This window comes from Leuciscus leuciscus (genome assembly GCF_965113295.1).
Source record: "Leuciscus leuciscus genome assembly, chromosome: 20".
In the NCBI taxonomy this organism is placed as follows: Eukaryota; Metazoa; Chordata; class Actinopteri; order Cypriniformes; family Leuciscidae; genus Leuciscus; species Leuciscus leuciscus.
This window is the reverse complement of record NC_138744.1, coordinates 36,523,960-36,534,947: the sequence shown is the minus strand read 5'-3', so window position 1 is coordinate 36,534,947 and position 10,988 is coordinate 36,523,960. Positions and strand designations below refer to the sequence as shown.

The 10,988-nt window shown below is 38.1% G+C and overlaps 2 protein-coding genes across 2 annotated transcripts; one reads left to right on the top strand and one right to left on the bottom strand.

Moving 5' to 3' along the window:
* Positions 1-387: 387 nt before the first annotated feature.
* Positions 388-2,916, top strand: LOC309483994 (free fatty acid receptor 2). The gene is made up of 2 exons (XM_082150124.1): positions 388-514; positions 1,258-2,916. Exon 2 carries the CDS (start codon positions 1,276-1,278, stop codon positions 2,188-2,190), a length of 915 nt encoding a protein of 304 aa, XP_082006250.1. The 5' UTR covers positions 388-514; positions 1,258-1,275; the 3' UTR covers positions 2,191-2,916.
* A 130-nt stretch (positions 2,917-3,046) lies between these two features.
* lim2.5 (lens intrinsic membrane protein 2.5) lies at positions 3,047-10,516 on the bottom strand. Its single transcript, XM_082150152.1, has 6 exons — positions 10,479-10,516; positions 10,060-10,408; positions 6,199-6,395; positions 4,015-4,164; positions 3,279-3,413; positions 3,047-3,199 (listed from the first exon to the last, which is right to left on the bottom strand). Exons 3-6 carry the CDS (start codon positions 6,371-6,373, stop codon positions 3,138-3,140), a joined length of 522 nt encoding a protein of 173 aa, XP_082006278.1. The 5' UTR covers positions 6,374-6,395; positions 10,060-10,408; positions 10,479-10,516; the 3' UTR covers positions 3,047-3,137.
* Positions 10,517-10,988: the final 472 nt, after the last annotated feature.

Sequence of the window (10,988 nt, the reverse complement as noted above, 5' to 3'; positions counted from 1 at the left end):
AGCCTATTTGTATCTCATTTCATAAACGGCTGCATGGTGATCCTGTCATGCATGATGTTGAGTCAATGGGGAGAATGTGAATTGTTTTAGTAAGACCAACCAATTCACAGTTTTACAAGCGTTGACAAAAAAGCGATGTTTCATGTCAAAATACTTCCGATGCAAAAACAAAATATCAACCAATACTGTAACTTTTTTTCATGTGTTTTTTGTAATCTTACCATGATGCGTGTTTGTGAGGTTTGCATGTTTGCACTCCTACGAGTTTAGATAGTGGACACTTCCTGAATTCAGATGCAATACATGTTTTGCATTTTAGTTAAACTTTAGCTGTGTCTGCTGTAATACACAGTCTACGTGACTGTAGGTGTATTACAGCAGATCTTACCATCTTAAAGACACAGATCTGTTCTTAAATCATCCTGCAGTGAACTGAGCTCAGTCTGATACTCTCACGGGACGGCTATTTGATCATATACTGAATCTGAGAAGACCAGGGAAGCAAACGTTTGTGGTAAGTACAGACAACTATAACTCAGTTTTCATATTAGTGACTTTTCCTTTGTGTTGAAACAACAATGTATTTCAAATAAACATACCTCTCAAAAATGTATTTGGACGAGTCTGAATGTGTGAATCTGAAAAATGTGTGATCCAGCATAGGAAGTTGAGTAAATATTAAAATGAAATAAAAATAAACCATGCCATTTGGTTTTGTTATCTAGTACAATGACTTTCTGACATTTTTTTAAGCGTGGCTTTCATGTCTGAATATATATTTTAGGGCATTATGGCTGTTCTTTAGTGTTACTTTTTAGAAAAATGTGCACTGAAGTTACGCAGGAAATTGAAAAAAGCTAAATAAATAAATAATAAATCCAAGTTATTTTATTAGATAACAAAACCAAGGGGCATTTTTTTTTTTTTTTTTTTTTTTGTAATGCAACTTCTGTGCATGATCATGCACAGGAAATGCATGATCATGCACAGAAGTTGCATTACAAAAAAAAAAAAAAAAAAAAAAAAAAAATGCCCCTTGGTTTTGTTATCTAATGGTAAAGTGTCCTAAAAATGTAGACATGATGGTCACATTTAAAAATGCCTCAAAGTCACTTTTTTTTTTTTTTTTTTTTTTTAAGCCACTGTATCAATAGTGTTGGCTAAATCATAATCTAAGTAAAACTACCTATAAATGTTGCATTTGAACTCTCATATAAGTTGTATGATCAATGTCAATCTCTTGCTGCTACTTTTCAGAGTCCTTTCACATGCAAAATGACAAACCACTGGGTAATTTTAGCCGTCTACATCGTGACGTTTCTCATCGGCTTGCCGGCCAATCTCCTGGCCATGTGCACGTTCATAAAGAAACTCGGTGACAAACCCAGTCCGAATGACATCCTTCTCTTCAACCTGACGGCGTCCGACTTGATCTTCCTTTTCTTTCTGCCCTTCAAGATGTATGAAGCTGCCTCAGGAATGCACTGGCACTTATCCCAGAGCCTGTGCTCGATCGCGTCCTTCTTCTTCTTCACCACGATTTACACCAGCTCCCTGTTGCTCATGGCTATAGCCGTGGATCGCTACTTAGGACTGGCCTTTCCGTTCAAATACAGACTCATGCGAAAGCCTCTCTACGCCTCGGTTGGCAGCGTCTTCATCTGGCTGTTCAGTGCCGGTCACTGCACCATCGTATTCATCATCGTCCACATGCCAGAGCCGAACCGCACTGAACCCAAAACCGTCTGCTATGAGAACTTCACCGAGAAGCAAAAGGAGATCTTGTTACCAGTTCGTTTCGAGTTTTTTGTGGTCATGTACATTCTACCGCTCTTAGTGTGCATCTTCTGCTATATTAGCTGCATCTATATCTTGTATAGCAGGCCTCACATAGCCAAAGTGAAAAAGCAAAGGGCCATTGGGATGGCGTTGTGCACGCTGACCATCTTTTTGCTCTGTTTTCTGCCCTATAACACGTCGCATCTGGTGGGTTTCAGCACCAACAACAGCCCGTCGTGGAGGTACTACACACTCCTGCCCAGCACGCTCAACACATGCCTCGACCCATTCGTCTTCTACTTCTCATCCTCCACTTTCCGTCAAAGCGCGACGATCGCTTTACTCAAGAAATGGTGTTTTAGGAATGAGAAAACTAAGTGCGAAACTGACCTGAAGATTATATCAAAATGAACAGCTTTTGCATTTTGAATGTCACTATTATGTCATGGCTTCTTGTAAATCGCAAGGTTTATTTTCCTTTTTCATCTTCCTAGTACTAGTAGACCAGTGATGAAGATTTGTAAGTCTCTTCTGCTCACTAATGCAACATTTATTTAATAAATATTTTTCTAAACCGTAATATTTTGTAAAATTTGGTATAACTGTTTTCCAAGTTCGTATATTGTAAAGTGTAATTTATTCCTGTGATCCAAGCTGAATTTTCAGCATCATTACTCCAGTCTTCAGTGTCACATGATCCTTCAGAAATCACTCTTAATATGATGAGTTGATGCTCAAGAAACATTTCTTATAGTTGTGCTGCTTCATATTTTTGTGGAAACTGTGATACGTTGTTTCTTCAGGATTCTTTAATGAATAGAAAGTACCAAATTCCAACAGAATTTATTTAAAAAAAAAATTTTTTTTGTAACATTATATACGTTTTTACAGACACTTTTGATAAATGTAACGCATAAAACAGTGTATGTTTATCCTCAAATCAACTAAGGTACAGTACTGTGCAAAAGTCTTAGGCATGTTAATATCATAAACTGTTCTCATTGGTTGCTATGTTGGGCTGTATAAACTTTATTTAAACATTCAAAGTCTGTCTTGATGAACTCTCCTTTTCAAGTTTAATTTGTCAAACAGTGAATAAACAGAATGAGTTCAAATGATGAAAGATTTTATTTGAAATTTTGTCTCTGCATGAACAATGATTCGGTTTTATTCTGGTTTGCATTAATTATTTTTAACCTCAAAATGTGCATGATTGGGATAAAGACTAAAGAAATCCTGCGGGAAAACCAGAAGGATCGTTCAGGCAACTTTTGTCGGTACCTTTTTTTTAAGTGGGATCAGATAACCAAACACCTGTATATACATGTTTAGACACAGTGTTTTGCTTCTCTTCTGTTTTAGCGAGAGCCGGCCACTCTCCGGCATTCGTGCATTCTGTAGGCACACATGTAAAATATTCCTGCAAAACAAAACACACGCGTTCCATGAGATCAACAGCACATGTTGGATATCAGATGTCAGAAAAAATCATTACTGACCTGCAAAAAAGGTCATGAGCAGAGCGACCCAGCCCAGAATGTAGGACCATGAGAAACGCCAGTCACCGAAGCGCTTCCCGAGGAAGTTCACCGTCACGCCGGTGTAGATTGCCATAGCGAGCAGAACAAAGAGCGCTGGAGGAGAAATAAAGGAGACCGAGCGGTTTAGATGACCAACAATTATTCAGAAACAAGATATCATTTGTGATACTAGTGTGTGCAGGACACTATCGTTCATTTATGTAAGTGAGGAGAGCAAAATAAAGTAAGCTGTGACATATTATACCCCAAAACTCTTCATACAGTGACTACCAGTAAAATTTATAAAAATTTGGGACCAAAATATTATTCAGACTCTTTGAGCTGATCATGTTTTGCTGAAGTGATTTTTCTTTAATTGCTAATGCTCTTTTTACACACAGACTGAACACAATGAAGCATTGCTTGGTGATTGGTTGAGCTAAACTGGTATTATCAAATTTGATTAGTTACATTTAACAGCTGACAGATATTCAACATAATTCATGTGTGAGACAGTCTAACAGAAGGACGGACAAAACCAGTCAAATATCAACTGATTTCACGAGTTCTTGTCATATTTTATTACCATTTTCAAAACTATAGCGAATAAACTGTGATAATGTGAGAAATGTAGAAGGTTTCTGAGTACATTTTGGTTCGACTGTATGTCAGCTCACACGAGTCGGCCAATAGACACTGGAAGGGAAAGACTTACTGGAAATAAAAAACATGATCCCTGCAGCGAAGGAACGGTTGAATCGCTCAAAGGCGGAGAAGTGAGCGAAGGAGAGGATGCCTGCGATGATTCCCGCGAAACACGACATCGCCGAGAGGATCATGAAGGCCCGGGTTGCGTTCCAGTAAGCTGAGAAGAGAGAGAGATGGACACACAAGCTTAGACTGATGGAGGAACATGGACTTTTCCCACAATGTTTTGCACCGAACTTCCTAAAGTTGGGGAAACTGCAAATGGAAGATGGAATAATAATCCTTTAGTTTGTTTAGTCCAACTTACTTTAATTTTTCTTTTAAAGTCCCCCTGCTATTAATAATTTCTTTGATCACCAAAATTGTATATTTAAAAGTTTTTTCCTTGGAAAAAAAATTCTTCATGCCTTAAAATATCTTGAATGTAACTCGACACCCTTGCCTCATTTAGTATACACTCTTCTATGAATATGCAAATGAGCCCCGCCTCCACTCACTCACAGCAGCTCAGAGATCCACTCGTTGACGATCACACATTGATCTGGAAAGCGTTTCCTGTATAACAACGTAACTCGCTTCTTCACTACTATAGGACGATGCATCGTTGAAGAAATCAACTAGCTAGTCACGACTGTTTCCCGAAACCGTATTGTTGCAAATTGGTCGTTCAACCACATTGGTTAATGATGTCACGCACGTGGTGTAGAAATAACTTTTTTTAATGAATCTGTTTGAGATCGAATTAATGCTGTATGTTTTGCTATAATTACGGACATGCACCTGAGGACTATTTCTCATTTTACTCAGTTATTTTGCTTTATTTCCAGATTCAATCATAGGCTCGATCTTACACACTAGAGCTCGTTTGCACATGTGCACTCTTCAAACACGACGCTTTAAATCTATTGACAAACTAAAAGGCGTAAATGACATTTGAATTTATTCTAAATAAAGACACAGATTGCACTGAATGTCCGCTTGCTTATTTAGCTCAAGATAAGGATTTATTGAGTCCACATGTCATGCAAACTAACTCTTCTTCTAACCACAGACCGAGATGTCGTTCCTACCACACAACTTTGCGATTCTGTTTGCGAATGTTCGTTAGAACGATGGTTTCGGGAAACACCGACTCATTGAACTGCTGATAACGGTTGAGAACATAGTTGGCTAATGATGCTTTTGGGAAACACACCTCTGATTGGATTAGTATTCTATGAATATGCAAATGAGCCCCACACACTGTTCAGCTCACAGCTGAGCTGTGGATCAGAGGATCAGACATCAGAGATCCACTGGGCTGCGTTCCAGTCCAAAATTGTAATGCCCTTCACTTGCTAACTTCCCTCCGTCTCGTTCACTCGGATGTACGTCATTGCGAGTGCTCACTACTGGCGGAAACTGCAATGGGCTGAATTGGAACGTCCTCAGCCCTTGATCTCTTGGAATCAGCTGTGGAGTTGATTTATTATTTACATTTTGTTTCCCTTTAAGAATTTGTTTAATGCAGCATCCAAATGTTTATAGGTGTGTTTGGGTTGTTTTAAATAAAAAAAAAATATTATTAATATATCATAGAGTTGTCTGTTGTGGCGGTGATTAGATGAGATATGTGGTGACGTCACAATCGTACTGCATTGAGGGACATATAGGTGCCTGAAGTGTACATTTGAAGCAGACTCGCTCCCTCGGTCAAAATCGAGGGAACGAGGGTCTGTCCATATAAACTTCCCTCGTCCACTTCACGAAGTGGAACGCACTTCAAAATGGCGGCAGGGATTCCCCCAAGGGGAAGTACTTAGGGAAGTTCGCAAGTGCGTGTCTAAAAGTGGACTGGAACGCAGCACTGGTTGACGATCACACGTTGATCTGATTGGTTACAAGGTAGTTTGTGACGTCAGAAACACCAGCGATTTCAAAGCGTGTTTTTGAGACTGTCTTTGGTTCACAGCAGTTTTAAGGAGAAAATACTCAACAATGGTGTCGACTTCTGAATTTACGCATGGTTTGTCTTAAAGCGTATTAAAAACACCATATAGACAACATTAAAAGCTGGATTTTCACCACAGGGGGATTTTAAGACTTTAAAAGGGCTACATGTAGAATTCAGAAACTCTTGTTATAATGGGAAACGTGTTTGAAAACAGTCAGTGACACTATGATCCTTAAATCAATACAGTCACACACTCACCGATACTGTCGGTCTGTGTGTAGCATTTGCCAGACATGCAGTATCTCCACAGGCCCTGGTGAGCGAAGCTGCCGGACAGTCTGTACTGCATCCAGTAGTCCGTCGCCGTCGAGATCACCAGCAAGATGTTGGCCATGACGGCACAGAACAAACCCCCTCCCATGAAGCTGTACATCCTGAGGAACACTGGAGCTGCGCTGAGACAATCACACACACACATGCAACATTTATACAGGACAAAACCATCAAGAACGTACACTTGCCATGTTTCATGCTTACACTTGACTCGGTTGCACAACTACGTCAACTAACTCTCATTAGAGTTTTAGTAGACTGTAGGTTACACTCTTAAAAAAATGCAGGGTTGTTTTAACCCAAATTTGGGTCAAATATGGACAAACCCGACATTGGATTAAAACTTTTAACCGAATGTTTGAGTTTGTCCATATTTGATTTTAACCCAAAATTGGGTTAAAACAACCCAGCATTTTTAGAGTGATAAAGTGCAGGTTAGTAGAATAAGTTATATGTAGTTGTAAAGTTACTGATAGTCAGAAGAATGTCTGTTGAGGAGCATCAAGATAAAGTGTTACACCTCAAAATCCAAAATAGATAATAAATTCTACTTTTAATAAAGAAAAAAACGGCAATTTTTTTATCATTAAGGTTGTTTTGTTTTTTATATGCTTAATTTTCATGAAAATAATGTCACAATACCAAAATAACATAAAAATAAATCATTCATAAAATAGTCTGCATAAACTTTATGCAGTTTACTGTATTCATAAACTTTTTTTATGCTTTTTTTTTTTTTAGAACAAAATTTGAAAATGTTCCTTTGACTTGCATTGATAGAATGTTCAGCAATCAAAATGTAACAGTGTTCTGACATCATCGCAATATTTGCACACTGAATTGTGACTGGTCTTGTCTTCCTTATATTTAAAGGTCCCATATTGTACACCTTTCTGAAGTTTTATTTTAGGTATTGATGTCCTTAAGAATATATATTTGCGGTATAAGTACCAAAAAAAATATCTCAATATATATTTTTACAGCTCCTTTCTCAGAAGCTCTGCCAAGAACAGGTCGATTTTGGCCTGTCTACTTGAGTTCACGACTTCACGTAGTATAATAGCGCAGCGCTTCTGTATTGTACGTCACACGCATGCCACACATGACCACCGTCGGCCAATAGTGAGCCTACGTGTGACGTACAACACAGACGCGCTGCGTTAGGGTTAGGGTTAGGTTAGGGTTAACTCACTCGAGGCCCAGAGAGAAGGAAATGAATAGTGGAATAAAGTCGTTTTTTTAATTTTTTTTACAAAAAGTATTCTCGTCGCTTTATAAACTTAAGATTGAGCCACTGTAGTCACTTGGACTATATTAACGATGTCTTTAATGCATTTTCTGGGCCAGCAAGTTATAGTGTCTTAGAAGCCTATGGAGGAGTGAGACAGCTCTCAGATTTCATAAAAAATATCTTAATTTGTGTTCCGAAGATGAACGAAGGTCTTACGGGGTTGGAACAACATGAGGGAGAGTAATTACTGACAGAATTTTCATTTTTGGGTGAACTAACCCTTTAAAGGTCCCATATTGTTCACCTTTCTGAAGTTTTAATTTAGGTTTTGATGTCCTTAAGAATATATATTTGCGGTATAAGTACCAAAAAACATCTCAATATATATTTTTACAGCTCCTCTCTCAGAAGCTCTGCCAAGAACAGGTTGAATTTGGCCTGTCTACTTAATATTCATGAGCCTCTCTTCTGATTGGCCTGAAGTCACAATGGCTCGTGAAAAGGCACAGCTACTTTATGCAGGCTGTGTGCATTTGTCTGTGGATCGACTGTTTTGAAACTTATATGGTAGTTTCATCGCCCCTAGACCTCTGTTATCATGAAAAAAGCCAGGAAATTTCAGTTTTGACAATATGGGACCTTTTAAGTATGACTTGTGCACATCCGACTGAAACCAGCCCTGCGTCCCAATGTGCATACTATCCGCCCTATCTGCCCTAAATAGTATTGACAATTACTAAAAGGGCCAAGACTCTCATGACAACAGCTCTGATTCATTTACACAGAACCTTAAAACCTGACAAATATTTTGCGGCTATTTCCAGTGCATTGGTCATTCTACGTTCAACTCCTCACACACCCAGATTTATCTCACAGGCTGTACGTGCGTTTCCACATCAGAGTTTGCACAAGCAAAACAGCATCAGCCATTCACGCGTCAGAGCTGATGATATGAATCACTTCTCAGAAAGACACCATTTGGCAAGTCGTTGGAAACACAGGGTCAAACTGCAAAGCCACAAAACAACATGTACAGGGACAACAAACAGTGTCAACTAAAGCTATATATCATTATGATCATCAGGGTTAGACCCAAAACATGCTCGACATAAGTAATAGAGTCAACATTAGTGCTTTGCAGAATATGTGCAGATCATCCCTCTGCATTTCCACAGAGGGCGCTAGATGCAACAGTGAAGAGTCTTATAAACATGTTAAAACCCTGTATTTAACCCTCTAGCTGCTCGTGGAGGGCAAAAATTAACTTTTTTCATTTCAATTAAATGTACTATTAGTTCGATAATGTTGTCAATATAATATTTTGTCATTTTAAGGGGTTTTATGGCACTAAATTACATTTATGCAGTAGATATAATCCATTTATTACCTGTTAACTGCACTTTTTGAGCACAGACCTGCAAATGAAACTTCCAACTTAAACTAAATCTTCAATGCTTTAGAGCACAGACTAAAGTTTGGTCTCTTTTTAAAGACGACACTTGGCAGATTATTGCTGAAGTGAAAAAAAAGAAAAAAAAAAGAAGAAAAGAAACAGTGAAACAAAGTTGTAGTTTATTATTATTAATAATAGAAGTTTAAGTTTATTGTTATGAAAAAAATTATATTCACAAAAATAATATTTTCAATTTGTATATTACATTTAAATGTTCCAAAACATGTTAAAAAACAAAAAAAAAAACAAAACATAAATCTAAACAAGTTGTGTTCCAAATTTGAGGTTGATTTCTCCAAAAATGAGCTTTCAGCAAGATTTTATTTGGATGCAGTATTACAGTTTTCACTAGATAAATTTGCAATGCACTCATTTCGACCGCGAGGAGCACAAGTGTTTTCAGGACCATTTAACCTTTCCGAATCATGTCCATGATCGTGTGTGTGTGTGTGTGTGTGTGTGTGTGTGTGTGTGTGTGTGTGTATAGCACATAGCAAGTGCCAAATGAAGTCCGATGAAGTAAAAAATTATAATAAAAAAAAACCCTAAATGTTAAATTTGTCAGAAGGTTGAAATGTTGAATAATAATACATCTCTAGATTAATATGGTGAATATATAATTTACAGTTTCTAGAAGTTTGGGATGCAAAACGGAAACATCACCTGTTAAAAAAAAAAAATATATATATATATTTTGCATTAAAGCGTAAGTTCTGCACACGCATGTGAAGCGACTGATGCCTATGATTATAAAACCACCTGGAGATTAAATCTGTGCAAACGTTCACACCCAGCATCAGCAGGCCTTGTCCAATGTGCAAAAGCCTTTACAGTAACATGGTATACAACTGTCACACATGCATTTCAACATGAAACTCGCATGCATTGTAAAACTCTGCCCTTGACATTGTCTTCAAACAGAGGTAAAAACATATTTCACAGCTGAAAATAAATAAATAAATAAATAATGTAAAAGGCCACATTAATTTGACCTGCAAAAAATGATATTTGTGCAAATATTTGATGGTCAGAAGACGTTCGCATTAATCCTGCAAACCATCACAAACGTGACTCTCGTCTCAGGAGTCGGAGGGATTCTTACCTGAGATCTTCAGGATAAATGAACCTTCCCAGAGGGAAAGAGAGAGAGAGAGTGGGATCCCGCAGCGAGCGTAACGCCAGAAAGGAGCCGCCCGGCCAAATTCCAAAAAGTTATCCTCTCTGCTTTTCTGTTGATGGTGGCAAAATCCTTTAACACAAGCCACACAGAACAAATGCACTTGAGCTTGATGGAGTGGAGGCACGTGAGCGCTGGGTTTGGAGGGGGAAGGCTCTTTTTGACGCTCTTTTTGTTGTTGTATTGGCCGTTCTGGAACTGTGATGTGCAGAGGCTTGCAGTACTGATGTGGTCAATGCAACATGCTGAAGCGCACACTTTCATTCAGCTGCTGCTGGTCACACACACACACACACACACACACACACACACACACACACACACACACACACACACACACACACACACACACACACACACACACACACACACACACACGAGCGGACGCAGGAGCATTTTCATTCGCATCACAAATTAAGTTTGGTGTACTTAAGAAAGATTGTTCAGGTTAATAACCTTTCTGAACTTGCTAAATACTTCATTCATAAATGCAGATTTTTGAAAACCCCTTTCCTCATTTTACTAAAGCTTTTGCTGCTTCTCTTTGAACCCTTTCAGATGATAAAGCTACTACAGTATAGGCTATGTGCCCTATTGCTACCCCTTGCAATAACTCACTTTGCTATAAATGTTGTTCTTTCAATTATTTAAGTTTTATTAAGATTATTGAGTTTTTATTTTATTTTTTTACCCCATTAGCAGATATTTGTTCTTATTTTAAGCACAAACTCCCTTCATTTTGATCAATTGTTCAGAAAACGAAACTTAATATCTTCAGTCATTTTCCTTCTAGTAAATGTATCTTGATTTAAGAGTTTTTAGATATTCGTACAGGAAAACGTTTTTTTTTTTTT

What these genes read in the sequence shown, in the direction of transcription:
- LOC309483994 (XM_082150124.1), top strand. Translation starts at nt 1,276, where the DNA reads ATGACAAACCACTGGGTAATTTTAGCCGTCTACATCGTGACGTTTCTC.
- lim2.5 (XM_082150152.1), bottom strand. Translation starts at nt 6,373, where the DNA reads ATGTACAGCTTCATGGGAGGGGGTTTGTTCTGTGCCGTCATGGCCAAC. An exon ending in CACACAGACCGACAGTATCG is followed by an intron (nt 4,165 to 6,198) that starts GTGAGTGTGTGA and finishes CTCTCTTCTCAG; the next exon opens with CTTACTGGAACGCAACCCGG. An exon ending in GCTCATGACCTTTTTTGCAG is followed by an intron (nt 3,200 to 3,278) that starts GTCAGTAATGAT and finishes TTTGTTTTGCAG; the next exon opens with GAATATTTTACATGTGTGCC.